This window comes from Carassius auratus, chromosome 20, assembly GCF_003368295.1.
Source record: "Carassius auratus strain Wakin chromosome 20, ASM336829v1, whole genome shotgun sequence".
NCBI classification, from domain to species: Eukaryota; Metazoa; Chordata; class Actinopteri; order Cypriniformes; family Cyprinidae; genus Carassius; species Carassius auratus.
Window position 1 is genome coordinate 6,445,399 of NC_039262.1, and position 25,937 is coordinate 6,471,335.

The window sequence follows — 25,937 nt, forward strand, 5'->3', positions numbered from 1 at the left end:
GGTATTGAAAGCTGTAAGATAGGATATTATCATTTTGACTTTGATTTGCCATTGAAACTTCATATATTGAATCTGTGCAGATTTCTGTATGAAATTACTTAGGATAAATTCAATAAACAGTTGTGCTTCTTTTGCACATTAAACCAAAATCACAATCCAGTGTAACTAGACTGCATTAGAATAGCGCTGCTCCTTGTGTATTTAAAGTCACCGTCACTAATTTCTGAAAGAAATGAATAAAAAAATAAAATAATACAATTAAATTCAATTAAGCAACACTATACACACTGTAATTGTGTACTGACACCCTTCTCTTTTTAAAAATACAATAACAATTAAAGAAAAGAAAACTTAGATAAAAAAAATAAAATGTTTCTCTATTTAGAGACAATAACAGCACTTACATTTTAATGGTGTACTGACCTTTTAAATAAAATAAAATAAAATAAAATAGACTTTTCTCTATTTGGGGACAAAAGTAGCATTTGCACTGTAATTGTGTACTGACCTTTTAAATAAAATAAAATGAAATAAAATAAAAATGTCTCTATTTTGAGACAAATGTAGCATTTGAACTGTAATTGTGTACTGACCTTTTAAATAAAATGAAATGAAATAAAAATAAATAAATAAGTTACTCTATTGAGAAACAATAGCAGCACTGTAATTATGTACTGACCTTCTTTTTCAGCCTCTGCCGCAGGTTTCTCTACTTCTTTTTTTTTCACTTCCTCGGCTGCCGGTGTTTTAAGAAATAAAGCAAACACAATAAAAGGTGAGTGTCACAGTCCAGAAAGAAAATAGAAAGACAAAAGACACAGACATCACACACACAGACACATCCACACAATGCCAACTTTGATGTTCAGATCTTTTTTGTACTCTGTTTGTGCTTTCTGTGCAGACTGTTCAACCCCATGGGTCAAAATGGATCTCTTCAAGTCCCACATTTTTGCTCTCTCTCCCCTAACAACAGGCTGCTTTCTCTCGGCAGAGATTTATTCTGTTGTGTGAAACATATCTAATGATGTTCTTGATAGAGGAATGACAGAGTATCTGCTGTTTGCCTGCAGGCAGGGCCGAGATTCTCATTTTTCTGGCCTGCTCTCTGCAGTAAATGGAACGGGGGTGATGTTATTGCTGTAATTTTCTGCGGCGCACAACATTCTAAAGAACTAAAGTCCAAAGTAGTAAAGTCAAAAACAAGTCAAATCTATTTGAGTTAACCTTGTCAATAAAACAGATCAGCACGCCGAAACCCTGTGATATTTTTGGACATGAAACAGATGGGAAAAGACTCCAGAATATTCCTTGATGATGGAGCCAAAGCAAGCACACACACTACACTAAGTACATTTTACAACCAGACTTTATTGCTGGCATTTATTTATTGAATAAAACCGAATATACACTTTTAATACTCTTCAATAAAATAAAATACACCCACACACAAACACACACACACACACATGTATATTTATATATTTATGATAGCACACACACTGTAAAAAGCAAGCACACAGTAAATGCCCACAAGCTTTACATGCATTTGTAATCTGCTCATTGCACAAACAGCAGGAGACTGAATGCAAATCAATATGTTGTTGCAAAATCACTGTAGATAAAAAACAGACTCTCAACATGTACTCAACTAGAAAAGTACAGTTTGAATGGCACCTTGTCTAAATGTTTATCAGTTAAAAATTGCTATGGTTTCTAAAGGTGCTCTTGAATGGACAGTATAATTAGTTTTTTTTCTTTACCAAAAGTATTTGAACCTCTCTGTATAAGTATCAGTTCTCTGTATTCCTGTGGGACCATGTGTATGTCACTGTGTTCCAGTGTTGTCTCTGCAGGCACAAGCACACCTCATTCTGTTGTTCCCAGACAGAAGCAGCAGCAGTCAGTCCTCTGAACTCATCTGAGCTCTGTGTCTGTGATTCTGCTGTGTCATACACTGTCTCAGAGCGGGATTAGATTTCCATCTCGCAATACACACATGGCTTTATCCCCAATCTCCTCTCCAGATTTTATTCTGATACCCAGTAGGATCCTATGCCCTCAGGAGGAATTCAGTAAAATTCTAGTTCAACAACATATCGATAAATCAAATAACAAGAATAATTGGAAAGGGAGGAATGCATCTCACAGGAGAAAATCATACCATAGAGAATCTTTGTGCTTTTTTGTGCTTTCATTTCAACATGGCTGAGATTATATATTTTTTGCATTATTAATGATTTTGTGGTGTTCGGCCAGATAGGATGACGCTGGTCAACTTCTAAATGGAGCCATAAGGAAGTCTTTGGAGATCAAAGTTTGAGACTTGAAGGTCTGCTCAACCCTCACATCCATAGCCACACACATACACACACAGACACACACACACACATGCCCTCTTCTCCTGCATCCACCGCCATCAGGCTTGTTGTAGATCACCACTCCTCCACAGTCAATAACCTTGGAGCTCATTAGTGTTGGCATAATTTTATCATTTTAATTCTGGTTCATTTTATATGCTTCATGCAAGTAAAATGTTGCTATGTTTGCTACTGTACCTTTAGCAATCGGTTCTGGTTTTGGTGCTTTTTCTGCAGTTTCCCCTTCCTCTGTGCTTGCATCCTTTTCATCCCGCTCTTCTTCTTTCAGGGTTCTTATGTCTTTGAATAAACAAGCAAATATAGTTATAAGGCTCGCCAGATAGTCTTCACAACTTTAAGTAACCAGTAGCAATTTATTTTCCTTTGACCTGTTATTCTTGAACGCTGCCAAGCGATTTTGGCAGAAGCTCAAATTTTCAATTGTTGGTGGCTAGATTGCATTAGCATTTCACAGAGAAATATAATCAGATTTAATTTACATTCAGGAAAATTGAATAATTTTCAATTACTCTATTGAGACATAATCATTCAGACTTCATTAGCAATATCAGCGGCGAGTTAGGAGCTGGAACAGGTGGTTTAGTTTTGCGCAAAGTGAATTAGCAAGTCAGCTAAATTAAGTTAGCAAGGTAAAGTCAAGCTGCCCTATGTTTAACTACCATTAGCAAAAAGCAAAAGGTATAAGCTGTATCCATAAAACTTACCAATAGCTTAATGTGCAGCTGCTACTAAGACAATGATTATGACCACTAATTCTAACTTTTTATTCATTCTAGCCTTAATAACCTATTTTGATCTTCACTCTTTTGAAAGTGCATCTACATTTGGCTTAACCCAGTGTTTCATCCAGAACTTTGATGCCCTTGAATGACCCCTTTGGAGACAAGTGTTTGGTGACAGCTTACTTGAAAGCAGTCTCTCATGGATTCTAACTGTTTCACTGGCAGCTGAGCAGCAATGCACCAGCTGCTGTTCTTTGATCAACACAGCATGAATTAGACTTCAATCACAAACTCAAATGGGGTTCTTTCCTACCAGCATATTTTGAATATGTATAGTAGTGAACTTTGCCTAAACTATTTTTGTGTGATGGCAATGTCTAAATGATTGAAGTGCTTGGTTAAAATCTATAAGACCTACAGGCAGTACATTTGAGTTTTTATACAGTTACAGATTTATAAAGAGTTCCGACTTTCAATTCTTATATGGTTTCCTAACAGTTCCTGTTCTTTTGCCACTTTTAAGGAATATTGTAAATAAATGCATAAATAAAATCCAATAAATGGCTGTAAATGTACAATAAAAGAATAAAACGTAAACAAACAGAATGTGTTAAAATACTGAATTCATTATTTTACATAATACTATTGAAAAAAGGCAATGCATTCACCAATAAGTGTTGACGTATTAGAGTAATTCACTCTGGAATCAGATAACATTGGTTACGTTGAATTTTTTTGATTCACTAGAAAGAAATCTTAGAATGATTCATTCAAGAATTGGACTACGCAAGTAGCACTAGTGTAAGAATTGACCCAAGAGTCACTCCATTGAAAATCGGATTACATAGGTTGGGTTGTATGTGTTTGATTTACTAAAAAGAACAATTTCAGAGTGAATCATTTGGGAATCGGACTATACTGGTTGCGCTCTGTTTTTGGTCCACAAAAAAGAAACAGACTCCAAGTCATTCCTTTGGAAAATGGACTACACTGGACACACTGTATGTTTTTGATTCACTAAAAAGGACCAGTAAATAAAAGTTATTTGGGAGTCAGACTACATTGATTATGCTGGTCATTTTACGACATAAATTCATTGATGGTGCTGCAGAACTACTGAATAAACCCAGGAAACTGCAACAATATTTTATGTTACCCTGATGAATCAGCAGAAGAATGCATGTCCCAAAACTTTTATTTAAAAAAATCTATATATTTAATTACTGGCTATATTATTTTGACACGGACACATTAAAAAGATTCGCAAAAACAAACAAATAAAACGAAACAAAAATTTACCATCTTTTAGAGTCAAAAACCAAATAATCTTGGTACCTTTCTCAGGTGAAGAGCCATCATCTTCATCAGCCACCACTGTTGACTCATCTCCACCTAGTTCGGAACTAACTACAGGTGTTGTTACTATAATAGCATCATCATCTTCCTCATCCTCACCCCTTATCTGTTCCTCTCCCTCCTCTTTTCCCTCCTGCTCCTCCTTCTCTGCAACATCATCAGCTAGCTCAGGCTTCTCAATAACACCCTCAACCTCACTTGTTATATCTTTTTCAGAGTCAGCGTCTTTCAGTCCAGCACCAATCTCATCTTTAAGACTGCCTTCTGTTACCTCACCGTGATCCCCAGCTCGATCTTTTGCTATCTTATCATCATGGTCATCATATGGGATATCAGTTGCGGCTAAGCCATCTTGTGAGTCAGCTAAATCAGCTACTGCATCATCAGCTTTAGCAGCACTCTCCTCTATGGTTGTTAATAGCTCTGAATCACCATCAGCCATAAGAAGTATAGGTTCCTCACCAGTTTCTGGCGCTTCAACATCAGTGACTGTAGCACCAGCATCAGCTACAATACCAAGAGCAATGGCGATATCAGCCTCTTCAACCTCATCGTCATCATCTTCCTCCTCACTTTGGTCATCATCAGTAATGTCATCTACTTCTTTTTTCTCTTCATCATCAGCAGGAATATCTTCTTTTTCATCTTCTTCCTCAGGTGGTTCTTTATCTACCTCAGTTTTGTCCTCCTCCTCCTCATCAGCTGCCTCAGCTTCTTTAGAAGTGACTTCTTTCTCCTCATAAGGTTTAGCAGGGATAGAAGCATCTTCCTTTTCGACAGCAGGAGCAGCAGCAGCTTCCTCTTCCTGTTCTTCTTTCTTCTCAGCATCAGCTTCCTCTTCCTCCTTACCTTTTCCCACAGCTTCTTCTGCTGCTGCTTCCTCCTCTTCATCTTCTGCTTCTTCCTCAGCATCTGCCTTCTCTTCCTCCCTTTCTTCCTCTTCTTTTCCCTCCTCCTCCACAGCTTCCTTTGCTGCTACTTCTTCCTCCTTCTCCTCCTCCTCCTCCTCCTCAGCATCTGCCTTCTCTTCCTCCTTTTCTTCACCCTCCTCTTCAATTCCCTCCTCCTCCACAGCTTCCTTTGCTGCTGCTGCTTCCTCCTCCTCTTCTTCTTCTTCTCCCTTTTCCTCTTCTTCATCCTCTTCTTCCTCCTCTTCGATCTCATCACCATCTTCGTCTTCTTCTTCATCCTCATACTCTTCATCTTCTTCTTCCTCCTCCTCCTCATCTTCTTCAGCAAGCCCCTCATCTTCTTCCTCCTCCTCCTCCTCATCTTCCTCATACTCCCCTTCCTCTTGTAACATCTCCTTGGCCCGTATCTCTGCAACTATATCATTAGGTTTTCAGAAACATTAGTGAAGCTGTAAGAATAGAAGAAACCAAAAGCCTCACTGTATTTGCCAGAAGCAAAATAATATATGGCTAGACATACACAATACAATGCATAACATATCAGATGTTATATTATGCATCATACGTGTTTTACTAGTTGAATACTCAGAAGACATGCAAATAGCTACATCAAAAAAAAAAATGAAGAATTTGGAAATGTTGATGGATAAAAGAATACATTGCTCAGCTTGGTGAGACCTCTTAGTCAATGTCTGTTAAAGTTGGCATTGAAACTGAAATTGCGATCATCTTTTCTTCTATTGTGACATGTGACAGTTTTGAATTCATATTAACAACTGAGGTGATTACGTATTTTTGAACACTAACCCAGAAGTTAGCATCACCCTGGTTCCCTTGCCATTGGCTTTTGGATTATTGCAGAACATAAACTCAATGACCAACAAAGTTTATGTTTCTTACACATTTTGATCATCTTCACGAATGAACACAACTCAATTGTAAGCTATAAACAAACTATAACATGGTTTCATGACTTCAGTATCACCACCATTAAGTTTCTGGCAGCTCTTTTAGTCTTTACTTAAAAAAACATTGTCTCTATTGAGATGGAATAGTAATTAACACAATGAAGCTGTAAAAGCGGACTAGTGAATGGATGTTTTTTTTTCTGTTAGGCATAATGTTCCTGACAACCTCTGTAGTCACATGCAATGGTTAACAACTGCTTTTTTAAAGACAAGTAAAAAAATAATAATTTGAGATATTACTGATGTATTCTTCATAGAATAAAAGGTTAAAATGAGTTTGTTGAGCTTGTGTTAACCACAGACCTTATTTCAGGCATTTAACCAAACATCCTTTCAGAAATCCCATTAATTTCAAAATGATGGAACCAGAAGGGTTAAAATGCTAACTGGTTACCAGGTCTTAGCCCACAAAAATACATAAGTAGTTTTTTTTTTTTTTTTTTTTTTTCTGTTTCCTCTTTCTACACAGGAAGGAAAACAGCAGTCTTAAACCATATCATTGCATCTTTATGAGGTTCTTTGAGCATTGTACAATAAAATGCATTGCAAAAGGGCAGTTCACAGCAGCTAAAATTACTGTGTGACTGCAGGGCATATAGCATCTTCTTAGAACAATAATTATGGTTTATCATATTCCTCCAGTGACACTGCCCATATGTCTAAGGAGTGCACAGCTAATTTCCTGGTCTCTTAGGTGTCCCTATGTCAGCAATTATGGACTGTACCTTTAAAGAAAAACTGGGCCACACCAAGTTATGAGTTCCCTTAAGTGTTAATATGACAAATGAAAGCCAATGTCTTGCCCATATAATCAAATACAGACTTTTATTATACACACGTGAGACTATTTTTATTCACAAACATTTGCATTAGCTGAAACTGATAATTGTGTTTAGATGCTTCCTGCATTAGCTTTACCATTTAGAGCTTAATGATCATTTCATGAAGATGTTAATGAACAAATACATGCAGCTTTATGGAACACTGATTAGCATGTGGAGCATAATTAGGGTGTGTGAAAACAAAGGGAAAAGATTATAAATGGCACTAAATGTAACAACACAATCAATGGCAGCATAATGCCCATTCTCCATAAAATACTCTAATGCTTGCCCTCCTAATGCAAATGTAATATAAATGTGTTAATTACTGACTCAAGCAAACTGTTATCTGTTATGCTGATGGTTTATGTATTCTCTAATGAATGTAATCTCATCAAGCGCACTTCAAGACACAAACCTTTTTTCCTTGGTGGCAAGAATTCTCCTAGAGGAGAGAGACACAGAACATATGAACAACTGATTAAATTAATGTGAGGTTTAATGCATGGTATAAAAATGCAGTTCTTTATGCGGCACAGTCTCTAAGTCAGAGTTGCCAGGAACCAAAAAAATAGCGCTTGCTAGCAAAAGTTGGCCCTTGGTGACCTTTGATTTAGCCCGCCATGCCATATCTCAAGAAGAGGGGGAAATAATAGGAACAATTTTTTGTGTATTTAATTATTTTGAATTATTTTGTTTTACTATTTTTGCATTGAAAGGTAAAAAAAGAAAAGATGTAAAAATTGTTTAAAAAAAACAAAATTTTTTTATTTTAGTTATCTAATTTTTATTTTATTTAATACATTTTATTAATATAGTTGGATATAATGCAGAATTGCCTTTTTTTTTCAGAAATATAATTTCAGAGTTTTTTTTATTTCTGCCCTTCATAAAGTTTGTGCACCACTGATCTCACAGGTCCCCTTGTTTAATAGTGTAAAAATTTAGCTTTTCTCCTTTCTTTATCCTTATGCCACTGAGACATACTTTAAAACATGATACTGACTTAGTAATGTAATTAAACATAATTAATAATAACATAATTAAATGGATAATCCCTATGATTTTAATTTTTATTAATTATTTATTTATCGTAAATCACAAAAGAAGATTTAGGACAGTATATTCATGGATATACTGTAAAGAAAGTTAATGATGACCACAGGATTTTAAACTCCAAAAAGTGAAGTGACATTCAGCCAAGTATGGTGACCCATACTCAGAATTTCTGCTCTGCATTTAACCCATCCAAAAACAGCAACAACAACAAAAAGCACCATTAAAGTATAAGAAAACAAGTGCACATATAGTCATATCATCCTGTCATATTTCATTTCTGCTATTTCAATAAGTAGAAATCTGGCATGTCAATGGCTGTAAAAGAGTAGAAAATTCTTAGTAATCAGAATTTCAGCCTGTTCCTTATGTGCTTTGTCATGCCCTTTTATGAATTTTTGAACTTAAGAGCTGCAAGTCACCATTCACTTTGCATTGTATGGAAATACAGTGGCGACTGCATTCTGCAAAACATATTTTTGACAGAAGAAAAAATCTGTACAGGGGAATGGAACAACTTGAGGGTGATTTAATCTTTTTAAGATCATAAAGGATCATTGATCATTTACACTGCTTTGGGAGAACACTATTTTATAGCCTTGAATGTGATACTCCAAATCCAGCAAAAAATATACAAAAAATAAAATAAAAATAAAAAACAAACAATAACAGCCCAAATAACAGACAAAATATCCACCCTCCCAGGCAACTAATAATAGCTCTTCAAAAATTGCTTTTAATACTTTCTCAATTAACAGCTGAAAGTCTCACTGACCTAATGTGAGAAGCGTTTTGTGGAGAGATATGCATATTTATTTAGTTCAGCAGTAATGTATGAATTTTCAAAACGTCTTACTGAATATTATTATTTGTGCCAAACAGCACTTCACACCCTATAAGTGCTGTCACACTTTAAATGTAGAATAAATGCTTTGGAATACTATGCAGAAGGACGTACAGCTCACAAGGTCACCAAAGAGAAAAGCTCTAATAATTGAATATTATATGAATAAAAGATGTGCAGAAGGCAACGGACACTGTCCTACCCTTAAAGATATGACTAGATTATTAATCTCACCTTGGCTTTACTTTATTTACTGTATGTGTGAAACTTTTTTAATATTGGAAAAATCACAAAGTGCACTTTTAAAATGATGCATTTCTTATTTGTGTAGGCTACCTGACCAAAGTGAAGCCCAGAGTTTGATACTAACCTTTTTTCCTCACAAAATGATGCTCACCTAAATTGGTAGAGGAGGAAGGAATACAGAAGACAGTGTTAGAGTAGAACCTACAAAATAGATCTTTTGAAACATTGATGAGGGGTGAATAAATTATAAATGTGGATCAGAGAGGGAAAGAGGATTGTCTGCAATTCACAGCACTTTATTCCTAGCCTCTAGAACTTCTATAAAAGAAAAAAAGGGCATGACAACACAAGTACACACACACACACACACAGCACAGTCTTTTCTATCTTTTTTTAACACTTACACATTTAATTTGCATATGACAGGTTTAAATCTTAAAGTTATTGTGAAGCTACCTTCATGCCTTTAAATGCATTCGTGTAAAATTAAAATGATTAATCAATCAGTTTGTTTGTCTGCTGAGCAATTTGATCTGCCGAGCCTGTTTTACTGTGGTCCATAAATAGATCTGTCAGTATTCAACTGAACAGCAAAGCATGGTGGATTTAGATAGAGGGTTGAAGTAATATTTTTCCTGATTAATATGACATTTCTAATTTCTAGAACTGATTATGAAATGTTGTTTTATTTTGGATATCTGTGCTCATAATGTTAATAAATTGCCATTACTGTATATATGGTAGCTACTATTATAGTAAATCAGGTTACGCACCATTCACAATTGACAACTGATTTGAAACCTAAATGGAAATTTGTATTGAGTTTATATATTTCATTGTATTTAAATAAACCTTTAAACCAGGGTGGAAGAACTGATATAATGTGAACATTTCATTTCCCAGAATGCATCACTTGGACTGTCATTTTGATTCATATACAATACATAAGGGCCATTCAGTATTATAAAATAACAAGGCTTTGTTTGTATTAATCATGTAGGTTAATAGCTGTAATATTCTGTTTCAGGCAGCACACCATGTCGTGTTCAGTAATTGTTTTGTTAATTACATGGTTGTTCAAGCTAGTACTATCATACTGTACATACATAGCCTACATACAAATAAATGTAAATATAAATATATTAAGAGTTGTGTTAGAACCATAGACTCTAGAAAAACGTTGGAACACCACACAGGATGTTGCTTTACTGAATCAATTCAAAGAAATCCAATAGGCAATGCACAGATACCGTAAATTTAATTATTTAATTGTTTTACATTTATTGATAAATTGTTGTCTGAAGAACATTTTACATCACACTAATTCAGTTATGTTATCGTATGTTCGGTACTGTAACTTTAGAATCAAAACTAGGCGAGGTCCGATTCTCAAGTGAATCACTTTCAAAGCGGTTCTTATCAATGAATCGTTCAGAGCATATGGTTTAATGGGCGATCGGTTCGTGATTCAGAAGAGTGAATCAGTTACTCCGGCACTAATTATTTTAGAGCGCTTTCTAGCGCCATAACACGGAATGAAAAAGTACACAGAGAACCAACTATCTGGAAGAACACGTGGAACTAAATCCTATCGTTGGCAGACATGGACAAAGGTCTTTATGAAGTTCATCACTTGCACGTGCTGCTCGTGAACGACCCAGTGCGGCAGGTAAACACACCTTTCAGCCATAGTTTGAATACACTATCCTTCTAGGTACTAATAAAACGATGAAACGCCAGCACTAGTAAAGCATTCTGGGATATTATGCATTCGTTATATATAACAAACTGATATATATATATATATACACAAAACACAACATATATATATATATATATATATATATATATATACACAAAAACAAATTATATATAGGCCTATATAAGTTGTCTATGTGCATGTTGTGATCAGACTGTATAGTCTTGCATTCTTGCATTTTTTGTTTTGTTTGTTTGTTTATTTTGCTGAGATGATCTACATAAAATGCTGCTGGTATGTTAGGTAACCATCAATTTAAAAAGCATTCATTGATAACTGTCTGGAGCTATTGAGGCAATGTGGCAGTCAGTCCACATGCATTTATTTTAAATGATCACCTCAAGGTGACTTTTATTAGGAATCTTACCCAAGCGTGTTATTGGTTCAACAATCTTGGCAATGTCACTATTGTGTCTCTCTCTCTGCTTTGAGGTCCCTTTATGAATGTTTCTGAAAGTGTGAATATATGTATACTGTTCTGTTCTCTGACAGTCCCATAAACATTTATTTCTGCTGTATTTCAACTAGATGGTTCCAAACGTGTGTGTTCTTATGATAAATATACTCCTAGCTAAATGTAGTAATGTAATGTAAAGTCATGTAGATCTTAAAATGCTTATAATGATGAGTCTTGAGGCGTTGTGTTAATTGATTACAGTTATGTGGTCACTGGTAATTAACCAAAATGTAAAATCCATTAAAATGTAGATTCATTACTTCATAGGCCTTATTTAATCTTAATAGACTCTACTTATCTTCTGAGATTCTTTAGATGAAAGCAAATAGGCATATATTTGCCTATAATAAAATAATTCGGTTTAATGGCAGCCTTGTTTGCTATTTTACTAAGCCTCTATACCCTCACTGTATACTCTTTGGATAGTCTTGTAACAGATGTGAAGCATTTTCAAGGTCAAAGAAGTCAGGTGAAAGTTAACTCCACTAATCTAAACTTGATACAAAATCAGGGTAAAAAGTAGAGGAGATTGAGCACCTAATGAACATTGCTTATGACCTTTCTAAGTGCATCTGTGGTTGAAGACGGGGCCATATGAGCTACCCTCAATGAGACCACAATGACCCATTAGCTTCCAAAATTAAAAGAGGGGAGATTGAGATATCTCAGGTTGTTTTGCTTCTTAATATTTTCTGAGATTTATTGTTCTCCCTTTGTGACAGTTTTTCTTTATTTTAAGGTCTACTAAATGACTCCTTTTATTTGATTTGATCAAAATAATGCATCATTTGTTATATATATAAAAAATCTTAATCAGTATTGTTTTGCTGTTTTCCAATAAAATATACAGAGTAAAAATCTTAAAAGCAATAATTTTACAATTATTTTTTTTTTAAATTGAGAATTAATAAAATAAAATAAATACTATAAGAGCACCGTTTGAAAGAAAATACTATTTCACTCTTTCTACTTTAAAATGTCATATTAGTTTAATGTGCTACGTGCTGTGTCTTTGTAATTGTGGAATTTGCTTGCAATTTTTGACCAAAGTTATTTTTACACCTTTTTTTGTGGGTGCTTTCAGTTTCTTTATTTCAGTGTACTTAAAAATGCAAGATGTTAAGACTTAGACTTTCAGAGAATGAATATTGAATTAATTGTTTATTATTATTATTATTATTATCATCACATTTTCTTGAAAGGTTTGCTTAATATTACAATTACATAAAATAATAGATGTAATATACATTCTCTAAAACCTCTTATGCAATTTTTCTCACATTATTTTGTCTAATACTGTAAATTAAATGTTTTCCCTGAAAACAGACAACAATTATGATCAATAACATTGTTTATATTTATCCTCACCACAGAACGTAACTTTTGCCATTATTATAACCTCATTATTTTATTATATTACACTGTATTTTTTTATAATATAATTGAATCTATTCTCTATATATACTGTCTTAGTGCTTAAATGAAATTCTGTACAGTAGTATTTTGTCCTCTTTGGATCAATTGCTAGTGCTTGTATTCTTATTCCTAAGTTTCTACATGTATCTGCTAAATGAATGCGCATAAATGAAAATATTTTTAAATCAGTTTTACCAAGTATGTGTGAGTCTTTGTGAATCTAACACTGAATAACTATACTATCAAAAGAAACCAAGAAGATTTGACGTGAGAGATTAACGACAGAGATGTGATACTGTTTTGTTGTATTTTTATTGTTATTTTGTAGAATCACACATGTGGCACACAGAGTTAGGGCTGACAGTTCCTGGTAGAAATTCCTCGTCCTCTTTCTCAAAACTCTTCGTTGTAGTGTAAAGCTGTAAAATAGTGACCCATCCTTTAATATTTCTTGGTTATGAAACACATCATGTAGAATTTTCTATCTGATAATATAATGTCAGAATGTAGACTGCCTTAAATAAGATATTGGCACAAATATAATCCATGATATTTAATCCCTCTGGGAAACCATTTAAAGCAGGTTTATTCTGCAGAAGGGGAAAATGTGACCATAAAAGCAAGTTAGATTTCTAATAAGACCTATTAGTACACATGGCTCGTCAGATCAAACCGCTGTGGGTTAGTCTATGGTTTCTGAGATGCTGTTGATATTACAGTAAACACTTTGCTATGTAATCGTGCTGCTAATGTTGAATGAAGGCTACAACAATTTAATATACCTTCCTCCTCCTCTTCCGGTGCTACCAAATTAGTCATAAAAGTCAAGATCGATGTTATCCAATCGCTTGTGTCGTCCATGGCTTCATTCACCGCCTTCATGGGATCAGAGCTGATGTGCTGAATACCCCCTAAGAGCATGTTTTAGACAGGGCATCTTAAGACACATATTTCCATATGCTCAACATACATGAACTTATAGCCATCTTAGACTAGCTCTAACAACAGAAAAAACCTTAAACCTGTCACAGTCTTTTGTTAAAACTCTTCAAAACCATGTGAAGATCTTTATCTGTGTAACATCTATCTCAAGAAAAAAATGACATACAAAATACTCTAATATGGCCAGAATTATGTGGACACCTGAACCCTCAAACCATATTTCTATTGGAATTTCATTTCTAGTTGTAGTTATTGATGCTTGAATTAGAAATTGTTACGTTTTCCAAACTGTTTATAGTCTAGAAATCATTTTATATATATATATATATATATATATATATATAATTTTTAATTTTTTTTCTATTCTAATGTAATTGTATTAAATATACAGTCATGCACTTGTTTAAGGGTATTTTTGTGGCCTGGAGAAGTTTTGTCATGCCCTGATAAACAAGTGTGCATTTGAGCATATTTATAGTATATTTATGTAATACGGGATTAAAACGTTTCTTTGGTTTTCTTACTCTTATATTAGACAAATAAATGTTTTCCAGATATATACACGTGGAAAATATTTAAGTTGTATTAAATACATGAATACAATTTATTATGCTGAAGACAAAAGAAGATATTTTGAAGTATTTTGTTGTTGTTGGTCCCCGTTGATTTCCATAGTAAGCTAAAGAAATGCTATGGAAGTCAATGGGGACCATCAAATGTTTGATACCAGCATTCTTCAAAATATCTCATTTTATGTTCAGCATAAGAAAGAAACTCACAAAGGATTGGAACAGCATTATAGGGTGAGTAAACAATTACAAACTGTTCATTTTTGGCTGAACTATCACTTTAATTGTATGGTGTACTGTATTTATGTATTTCATTAAAAGCAGGTGTTCACATACTTTTGGTCATGTACTGTATGTACTCTTCTTTTCACGGTATGTGTATGTGCTATCAACCCTGAATGACATCTTCAATAAGACAGACTGATGATTTCCAAATTCAGGAGTTAAAAAGGACTGAACATCCACATGGCCGAAAACAGCTAGGTGCATGTATGTTTGCATATACAGCTACAAATATAAATGCCAAGTCAGTAAAACTTGTTTTCATTTAGGGAGACTTTTGGGTTTTCCTGCTTTCAACTGCCCATCGACAGGAATGCTCATCATATTTCACACATCATCTTGTAGTGCCTGTCTGTCTGCAGTTATCAGCAGGCAAACAGCATGACCCGAGTCAAAGCCATTTTACCAGAAACCATTATGCAGGGGTGACGACGTGACAGCATGCACAGACTCCAGACTCCTCAGACCTCCATTATAGCCTCTAAACACCCTCATGTTCACTACTGCTAGAATAAATTCGTATTTGATTATAAAATATTCTGGGGACCAGATGCTATAATCTGTAGTAGCTCTAAATTTCTCAAGCATGTGTTAAACTCAGCTTGTTAAATTACATTAGATGGGCAGTAAAGCTGTTTTAGTTGCTGAAATTTTGATTTATAACCTGTCTTCCATTGACCAGGCAAAGAGATCTCGCACCACTGATTTTGCAGTGTTTTTCTGTGAAATCGACATGTGAATATCTTTTCTCCAGATTAAACTGGCAAAGGAAGTCACTAATAATTCACATGATTCACATTTATAGATCTACTAAAACATTTACCTTGACATTGAAAAGGGGTTATTTCTATTAAGAATGCTGCTTGAAGATGCCATTTAGGATGACTGAATTAAATTTACCGTTAATTTTGTTTCTAGTACCTTACAATGACCTTGGTTTAGTCATTTAATTAACTACTTCAGATTTGCTGCCTAAGACCACTCGGTAAGATAAAAGAAATAAGATGGCTTGCCTCTAAGGCTGCCTGCTTCCTTAAATGTTTTCCTGACACGGTGTGGCTGAGGTCCTGTTAGGATGAGAGACACAGAAGCAGAGAGGTGTGGGATAGTAACACACACATACTGTACACACACACTCTCGTTGGGTCGTCTTCACTGAGCACGATCAAAACTGTAGGCAGGATAATCAGGGAAATTTAACCACCATTATAAATAAAACACAATCACACTTATGGCACAAAATCACAGGGAAGGTATGCAAAAAGACATATGGTATTAATCAACGTCACAGTGATTACAAAAACACTTTAGCTGATTGAAAATGAAACCGCAAACATTAACATTTTGCAAAAAAAATGAACAGGTAGAGGCAGGATACATATAGTGTGAATGTTTTATGCAAGACACTGTATTATAATTTTTTTTTTTTTTACAGCATTTACTAGTTCATGGCAAATTTAATTGTCACACTCTCTCTTTTCTCAGGTCTGCTTATGGCTGCATAGGAATTCAAGCCTCATAATGTAATTGTGACATCTCTGTAACATAGAAATGCTAATGCAATACTGATGAATTCAGTGACATTTGTTTGATTAACTTTTTAACCTACTTTATGGAAATTCAGTATTTCCCTCCAAGCTCTCACACTCAAAACTGACAACATTTTACATTTTTGGGTGCTTGAGTGTGACGTATAATCTCACAAATTACAAATTATATTTCTTTAATATCTCTAGACAGCAATACGATTAAAATGAGAGCAAAGGGAAACTTTTACATATGCCTCCAGATTCTCATATATGTTTCCTTTAGAGGAATAACCTATAATGTTTAATGGGACCCCTCCAGCTATGTCTCAGGCTGATCAGATTTGCCAAGATGTGAAAAAATCTAACATGCTATATATAACTTTTCATAACATTAATGTGTTTATGCATGACATTTGTTTTCCTTTCCTTTTGTTTTTTTCCTAAAAAGAAAAAATCGGAGACGACAGTTGATAGCTACATAACTGATCATTCCAACAAATCTCTTGAGCTATAACAGATATCTGAACCATAGACATTTTTCTAGGGGCAATGCTGCTGAACCACTGAAATCAATATAAGAGACACAAAGCCATACAGATGAATGCTTAAGTAAAAATACAATGAGCTCAAACTGAATGAATGTCTTCACGTTTTATGCATATCTTGAGGACAAAGTGCAGAGGGTCTGCTCTTCTTAATCAATGCAGAAATCATTTTCTTAATCTGGATTTTTTTTTTTGCCCAAACATCTTTTTCTAGTATAATATAGGCATAAGATTTTTTTAAATAGTAAAAGTAAATATTTCTTAAATATGTATGTGTATGATTTTTTTTTTTTTTTTCAGGAATGTCATTGGTGGTAAGAAATCAATTTCTTAATGCACATGATAATATTCTGCATATTTGAAAATCTAGCTCTGCAGTTTGTCATGGCTATGATATGCTGACTATGATGTTGCCAAGTAGGACATGCTGCCAAATGAAAAATCTAAATGGTACAGTAGGTTGATCGTACTGTTGCTCAAGAAATGAAAGAACATGCCCTACTTGGCAAAGTCACAGAAAGCAGTATAACAGACAAACATAAGGTTTGTTTACACATTTTGTACTTTAGTTCAATTTTATCAATGTTTTGAGAAACTCTGATGCATTGATGATCTCAGTTGCTTAGAAAGTTAGTATGTGTATCACTTAGTTATATGTGTAGATGCTGATCTAATCTGTTCATAGAATTATAGTGTTGCATAGACCAGTCATGTGAGGTCTACAGGGCAAAAAAAGGACACTAGACTATTCCACAGGCATGAGGGGAATGATTCCCAACAGAATCTTAGTTTCTGCACTGGGGAACACCGTGGTCTTTGAATCCTGTCTTGAAAGTGAGTGAAGCTTCACCCCTCACTACTGCACAATCCTCTGCGCTTGACTCCTCTTTTCATGACCACAGCTTTCCAGCAGTAAAGGGAACTAGAGAAGTTTGTTACCAGTCATGAACTATGTATATATTATATGTTTATACACAGTGTGGATTTTAATGGCTTATTGTACATGTGCCATCATTTCTTGTCATCTTTGGCAGTGTCAGTATAATCCTGGTGTCTTTTACCTTTAAAAATTGTTTTATTGTCATCACAATATTCTTGCCATTCAATGTAATTGCTGGAAATACACGGTCTCTTGTGCTTTTTTTTTTTTTTCCATTTTCTTTTTTTGTAGACCGGCTTTCAGCTGGTTGGGCTTCTGGTGCAAATTAAACAGCTAGCAAAATGAAGACAGACTCCAGCAAGACATTTTGGCAGATATTCCTTCATCCTAAAAACACATTGATAAAAGCTACACAGAGTAAACTAAATATTAATATTATTATTTGTTATTATGTATATTTGTTGTTTTGTTTTGGGTCTTCATGTGCATTATAAAATTTGGGTTCGGAAGCAAAACCAGTTGAGAACCAATCGTATAGACCGCCTGAAGGCAAATGGTAAAGACTCTGTAAATGCAAGGTTGTGTTAAGACGGGCCAAAGCGCCAACTTCCTCCCCATGATTCCGCATCGCCATTTCTCCAGGCTTAGCTGTGCATTGAGAGGGAAATTAAAGTATATATTCCTTCTCCTGTAAAGAGCGTGAGAAATCTGCAACATAGAATACTTCATTAATATTCTACAGGTAAAATATCATTGTTTTGCTCAATGCATTTAATGAAAAAAGAATCAAATCATTCTGCATGGCAAAGAGGAGTTGCCGTTCAATACCACACAGTTAATAAACTAAGTCACGCTACAGTGCTTTCAAAGCATAGTAATCAATGTTAGAGAAAAATTAATTGATTGTAGTGAATAATTTGAGGCTTATTGAAAGAAATATCGCAAAGTAGACGCCAACACATTGAAGTTGGATATCATAGGGTGGAAGGGAGCAATTGGCACAAAGCTTATTGATGTCATGCTGGCTCAAATAAAACAATGGTTTAAAGTCTCTCAAACAATATACAATCCACAGTTTTGAATTAAAAAGTTTTGTATATTTTTGTTCTGAGAATTTCAGATGATAGTTAATATCTTTGCTGCATGCACATGATTTTAAAGCATTTTACACTTTGAATAAAAATGGTGTTCATTCCCTTTATGTTATTGTAGTTCTGATGAAATCAGTGCTGCAAGCATTTTGATGATGCCATACTGAGGTCTGATTTATGATGTTTATGATTAACTTAGCTTATATATATATATATATATATATATATATATATATATATATATATATATATATATATATATATATATATATATATATATAATGGGTAAGAAGATATCTTTGTCTCTTGAGGTTGAATTAGATTCATGTTGCATTTCAATGTACAACAAAATATGGAATTACAAATTACTGAAAAAATTAAATGTCTGGAATTACAAATGCATTATTTTGTAATGTGTGTTTAATTAAGAGACCAAAATAAACCATTATTTTATGCACAGGAATATGAAAGATGAACACTTTTGTACATTCTGGTGACACAACACCTTTTTTTCATTTTTAATATGCACTGTTAACTGTTGTTCCTTAAAAGCAAAAGACTCATTTTAAAAAGTATCTTGAATTATTATTATTATTATTACCCCATTTGCAAGTGTTTTTGCAAGTGTAAGAAAATTTTGTGAACTATGCTCAAAAGAGGACATCATACTCTTTGCTAGTGGTTTAGATGCATTTTTTCAAACAAGTCTTACTTTGTTATTTTTGTTTATGAAGTAAATTTATCTTGTTTTATAGGTGTTTAGATATTACTAATGGAAAGCAAGACAAAAATTCTGATTAATCTTTCTTTGTGGTGTATAGAGAAAATTAATGGCACCGTTCATTGGCACAAATGTTTTTGAAGAAAATGTAATACCCAATCAGATGTCTGAAATCTGAAGCAATCACTTTTTTAAAGCACAGTGCAATCTGCTTTCAAAGTGAACTTAGTTCCGCAATTCACTTTCCCATTAGGATAAAGTCAAAGGTGTAGTGTCACACTGAATGAAATGCATGACAGTCTAGAGGAAGTGATGTTGTGTTCATGACAGACAGATTACATGGTTCAGTAAATTTGCATGTCTGAACGAATGTTTGAGATGAGAGTGACAGTTGCTCCCTGTTTGCATGCAGGAAAACACACATGCACACGCAAAAACTGGCATTAGCACTGAACTGCAAGCAGAGAGTCTTTACCAGGTGGTAAACAGGGGTCGTCACAGTATAATGTATGGGCTTTTTATTGGATGGCAACAGGATGACACATGGTGATGGACAGGGTGGAAAAAGGAGGGAAACTTATTAGAAATAAGTAAATGTAAATGTGACTCCTAATGTGGGGCGGTGCAATCATGTAGTGAACTACATGACAATGAAAGTCTAATGTTTCCTTTTTGAAATACTTTCAAAATGGGTTAATGTGTTTGTGTTCTAGAGCTTGTGATGGAATGAATTGTGAATGAGATGTGATCTCAATGACAGTGATAAATCCAGCTAAACAATGACAATTTTTTTAAACAGTTGAAGAGTTCAAAATTGTCATTATGGAACTACTGACACACGGAGGAACAGATGACTGCAACTTCAAGCAATTCAGCACCAAAACAGTCATTCTATGTAGTCCCATCTACAATGGATTCTAATATATCATCAGGTGGTAATACAAGGGGAAAGTGGTGACCTACAAGGACTTTTCTCTGACTCCACATGAATGCAGCCATGGCTGATAGCAGCCCAGCCAACGGGACACCCTATCTATCCTTGTCTCATTGCTATCAGGATTCAAGTCAATATCCCTCCCTCCCGCTCTTTATAGAAGCCTCGCAAGTTTGCCCTGTGGCACTGCTGATAAACTTCCAGCAAGAAAACAAGCTAGGAGCTTTATCACGTTGTAAAGACTCGTCCAAGCATCCAATAACACCTCATCGGAGTCCTGTTTTACCCTACCAATAGTTAATAAATAATATAAAGCCCTCAATCAGGTAACCAATAAAATAATTGACTGCTGTGTCAAACCTATAATCTCTTCAGGAAAACTGTTCCAAAATAACTTTCCAACGAAGGGACCAAGATAAGAGAGCTGAACCTACCTTCAAGACCCTTGCTGTCGAGCAGGTCAAACATAATGACCGCCACAGCTGACCAGGTTACGATGAGGGCCAGCACGAGGATCCAAGCCATGGGGGAGCTGAACGTAGTGTGCAGGTCATCGGTTAAGGTGCGTTTTGACGAACGTGTGGGATTTGCACTCAGGTCATTCTTAGTCTCGACTATGGTAGTCGTAGTGGTGGAGGACCGTGCTGTAGGGACAAATAGAGGTTCATAAATGGATGAATGTAAACAAGACTGGTACAAAACACGTAAAACCATAAGAACCCATTCAAATTGGTTCGAGCTGATAATTTATGGTCCAGTTCAAGTTTTTAGTCACTGGTGGAGTTGACATCTTGGTTGTGTTAGAGCCCAGAAGGTTAGAGTATGAAACAATATAAAACCAGGTGTGATGAGCACTTTAAAGGGATAGTTCACCATAAAATATAAAATGTGTCGGTTTCTCAGTGTGACAAGTGGGGCGGTGCCGCGAGCTGTGGGAACAGAGCAAGGCGGGTGGAGTAAATTATAATGAATGACACCTGTGCCACTCATTGGTCTCGAGTCCCACAGAGGAGCTCCGGAAAAATAAAAGGAGGAATAATGACAGTGAAGGTTAAGAGACGACCAGGCCTGGATTTTATGTTGTTGTGTTTTATGCGATAGTCGTCCATGAGGGGCTGCCTCTTTTACTTTCATTGTGTGTTAGTTTATTTATTAAAATTGTGTTTAAATGTTCGTCTTTTCCAACCTCCTCCTCATTGATTTACAAAAGTTTGTTACACTCTTTATGTTTTGGTTTTATTTGATCAAAATATTCATCATATAAAGTGATTGCACCACTTCAACAATATACCTGCCATATACAATTCATGGATTCATTTTTATACAATTTTTATTCTTCTTGGCGTTAAATAAAAGGTTTGGGTCTGATTGACTTTAATAGCAGTGACAAAACGGATGAAAACATTTGCTACTATTAACTCCCTTAACCATCTGATATGTTGATGCTCCCAGAAATAAGGCATCTGAGGTTGTTAGTTTACAAACATAGTTTATTTTGTCTGCATAGAGCATCTACAGACAAAACAAAGGGTATTTTGTCTGCACACTTCAAACAGTGAGTCATTTATGTTTTATAAATAAGCCTTAGCAGCTGCAACTTTAATTTCAGCACAAATGAGATGGAAATAATGCCTTGTTTTCTAATATGTTGGAAATAGTATGATTTTTCACATACATATTTTATGAAAACAAAACTTTTGATGCTCAAAGATATTCAGGGAATCTGTCTACTGTATGCACATAATATTAAAAGTTCTGACATGTTGCTCACTCTCTGTGCAGACAAGACCGAAGAGTTATGAAGACAAAGACAGCTAGACAGCAGATGAATGTTTGCTTTTTGTCTTTATCAATGCATTGCCTGGCAGAGAGATTGAATTGAACTTGTTGTCTGTAGATAGGGCACACATCTGCAATGGCAATGTTTCATCGTTAAAACATCTCCAAGGCCACATGAGGAATGCTGGCGCTGTGTCATCTGTTGGCCGGAGCCCCTTTGAAAGCCTCTTTTCTAAATTGATATAAATTCTTGCAGCAGCTCAGTCTGAACTGCTGCTTAGAGAGTCCAAACATACACCACACACGTAACCTTTATATACGCCGCTACGTTTACAAGACCCCTTGATTGATCTTTGCCAATATCGTTGACTTAAATCATGGTAAATGATTCATTCTTGAGCAAGCCGTTGTGATTGTGTTTACAGAAATGAATTTGTGGAGGATCTATTGTGAATCTGAGCCAAGATCAAGGCAGTTGTTCTTGTTTCTGTTGGCCCTGTTGCCCAGAGATCCAACATTTTTCACTGGCTCCACTTTTGCTTGAACATAATGACGTGTCTGTGTGTTCAGGGGTTTTGTTACATGCCAAAAGTGTCAGCTGAGACCACCTGTTGCATCTCTTCACATTTGTCCCTGTTGTCAAACTTAGGAATACGTGTCCCATCTAAATGCTGACTCAAGAAGATTTTTGTAGACACCATATTCTTAGTTGCATGTGATTTGTACTAATGCTGCATCTTTCGGTGTAATCATGACTACGCCGTTGCAGATTGTCTACAAACTTGAGTATCTGTATAAGAACATAAGATCGTAGAAAGTGTACACAAAAGGCTTAGGAGAAGTCTTTCCATGGCAACACTGTGCAAATGCCACTTCAACTGGCTTTGCACTGTAAACCGAACAGCGGCGGAAGGTGGCGCATAAAATTCTCTTTGCGTATTCTAATATGAGACCTTGTCCTCCTCAAATCTGTGTGTGGATATCCATGGAAACTAAACCCAGGTTAGTAAGCGAGAGCTGGTGAGACAATGAAGTCAGCATAAAAAACACTCTGCGCTGCTATTCCCTCAAGTGTCACTTTAAATATGAATTATTCAGGCTGATCTGAGAGACTTTTCACAGTTTAATCAGAATATCACATTTACTTTTAAGTCTTTGCAACATTAAGACATTTCACGCAAGACTGGGGCTCATTTATGCAGGCCCTTGACATCAATAATTGGCTTTTTTTTTTTTTGGAACTCTATCTCAAGTCACTGATAATGACTCTAAAAAGGTTTCAAACTTTTTAAAAGCATTCCTTTTTTGGTTTGGAAACTGACAGGGTTTCAGTGTCTTGGGGAACATTTTTGAGAATACCACATATCTAAATCCATGAGTTAAATGAAACCAAAGTCAATTAATATTTTCTGAAGAGAAACTGGAACTTTGTCACATGTACCACTTTTGAGCTTACTGTAACTTTATTCCAAGTTTTGAAGTCACACTATAACTGTGAAACTGTTATTCACTGATTATCTTGACAGCTGCTGCTCTTGAGAGAAGTTGTGATGGTTGATTTGTAAATCAATCATTGTTTTAATCAAATATGTTCAGTGAACTATTCCTTTAAATATATTCAGTCTCTAGCTGATTTAACTATATTTTAATTGATAGCACTACCTTAAACCCCTTACAAAGCTGCAATATTAAAGGCCTGCTTCAAAGGACTACAGATTCCCATGAAGCCATATGATATGGTGTATTTTTAGCAGCTTTCAACCATAAAATTCCCCTGCAAAGCAGATGGTTGCTGTCTAAGAGACAGTTAACTTGACTAAGTGACTTTAAGTTAAAGTACAATACTTGACTGTATACTGTTAGTAGCATAATTTAAATTTCATACACTAACAATTGCTTGACTTACACCTTATTGTTAAATGCACATAGAAATGTAACTGGAAAATGAATTTGACAGTACCTTCCATCTCTTGCATGCACTAACAGGCTGAAAACACAATCTCAAGACTCAGTTCCCCCGGTCCAGAATAGTTTTTCCGATCGAAAGCACCACAGTGGCTCTCTGTGCCTTTCCTGTTAGAGTCCCAATAAAACTTGCGCTTGTGTCAGGGCCCCCTACAAGGAAGTAGACAAAAATGGCACCTGTTGCTTAAAGTGACATAGGATAAAAACTATACACTTCCAGCTGGGACCAAGTACCAGCAGGAAGGGGGAAAAAACAAAGCTAGGCTGTTAAAAGAGCAAACCAAGCCCTAGGTTAACCTTATGTTTGTTACCAGCCCATGATGTGTGTGTGGGTCAGGAAACATGGGAGAGAGGGGAGGACGGGTTTCAAGGTAACCTTATCTGTGACTGGACTGTGTGGTTTATTCTTAGAGTCCCCGGCAGCAACGGCATTATGTTTTGCCTTTTTAGGCCAGGGGTGTTACCCCTGAAGAGGAGCTGGGCTGTCATCGCGTGAGTGTGCGGAAGGCAACTGCACACATGAAAATCTTGCATCTCTGAAATGTGTTTTGATCCATTTCAGCACCATTTTCTGCTAATTTACATAATGAAATATTGCATGTTATACGTTAAAAGCATGACATAATGCATATCTCTTTAATAAAGATTTTTAGCTAAGATTGGGAAGCAGTAGTGAAGCAAATGAATGCGTGTGAGAAACGGAGCCCGTGATAAACTCAGGTTAAGCTGTTTACAGTGGCTTGTTAAATATTCATGCAAATCAAGCAAAACCTTTTTCATAAACCGTGCAAATGGAACATTTTGAAAGTTGACCTTTAAAGAGCAAATTGCATTTTATTCTTTCAGCTGTACCTTCTCCATGTTTCAGGGAATAAGGAAAAGCTTGAGATGTCAAAACATGAGTGTGCTTTTAAGTTTTTATGAAATTGATGGACAAGAATAGGTTTCTTAAGTTAAAAGGTCCTATTGAAACAGGAAGTTGGGATGTCACTTGTTTTTCAGAAATGGCTGATAGGCATTAGTTGTGCTTAACCATTTTTTTTTTTGCTATTGCTAATATTTTATTGGACAGAACTTTAGATATAACCACTAGTGCTATTATATACATTTGTATACTTTGAACACAAAAAAAAGTTATGGACCGCAGCTCTGATTGGTTGGTAAGAAAGTATACAAGTATACAAAATGTATATAATAAGCGAGTACACCATGACTCCATTTTCCAAACCGTGTTTTTAGCCTGTCCTGAATCACTAGGGTACACCTATAATAAGTGTTTATATTCGGACTATTTTAGATTGCTTCAGGAGTACCGCGGCGGAGTAACCCAGTACCTTTGTGATTCTTCATAGACATAAAGAGAGAGAAGTAGCTCCGGCTACAATGTCCTTCCCAAACACACAAGCAGTTCTGTTTATTAACCGCTAGAGCGTCAAAAGTTACCGACTGGAGCTTTAAGCAAATTTGACCCACATCATCCCACAATAGCAGCACTGGCTAAATAAAAGGACAAATAATTTTGGGACATGACATACAGCCAAGTATAGTGACCCATACTCAGAATTCGTGCTCTACATTTAACCCATCCAAAGTGCACACTCACACACAGCAATGAACACACACACAGAGCAGTGGGCAGCCATTTATGCTGCGGCGCCCAGGGAGCAGTTGGGGGTTAAGTGCCTTGCTCAAGGGCACCTAAGTCATGGTATTGCCGGCCCAAGACTTGAACCCACAACCGTAGGGTTAGCAGTCAAACTCTC

The 25,937-nt window shown here is 35.6% G+C and overlaps 1 protein-coding gene across 12 annotated transcripts in view; it reads right to left on the minus strand.

Moving 5' to 3' along the window:
• Nucleotides 1-24,534, minus strand: part of trdn (triadin) — a 38,361-nt gene extending 13,827 nt beyond the window's left edge. For 8 of the 12 annotated variants that reach the window (XM_026290681.1, XM_026290680.1, XM_026290676.1 and 5 more), the window contains exons 1-10: nucleotides 24,170-24,533; nucleotides 20,865-21,074; nucleotides 19,972-20,010; nucleotides 15,744-15,797; nucleotides 13,720-13,848; nucleotides 9,430-9,456; nucleotides 7,578-7,604; nucleotides 4,922-5,785; nucleotides 2,559-2,660; nucleotides 680-736 (exon numbers count right to left, since the gene is read on the minus strand). In XM_026290681.1, coding sequence (XP_026146466.1) covers nucleotides 680-736; nucleotides 2,559-2,660; nucleotides 4,922-5,785; nucleotides 7,578-7,604; nucleotides 9,430-9,456; nucleotides 13,720-13,848; nucleotides 15,744-15,797; nucleotides 19,972-20,010; nucleotides 20,865-21,074; nucleotides 24,170-24,185 — 1,525 coding nt within the window. In that variant the 5' untranslated portion in view covers nucleotides 24,186-24,533. Of the gene's footprint in view, nucleotides 1-679; nucleotides 737-2,558; nucleotides 2,661-4,921; nucleotides 5,786-7,577; nucleotides 7,605-9,429; nucleotides 9,457-13,719; nucleotides 13,849-15,743; nucleotides 15,798-19,971; nucleotides 20,011-20,864; nucleotides 21,075-24,169 lie in introns of all 12 variants that reach the window. The other 4 variants (XM_026290673.1, XM_026290682.1, XM_026290677.1 and 1 more) reach the window with 4 other exon arrangements.
• Between the last annotated feature and the right edge of the window lie 1,403 nt (nucleotides 24,535-25,937).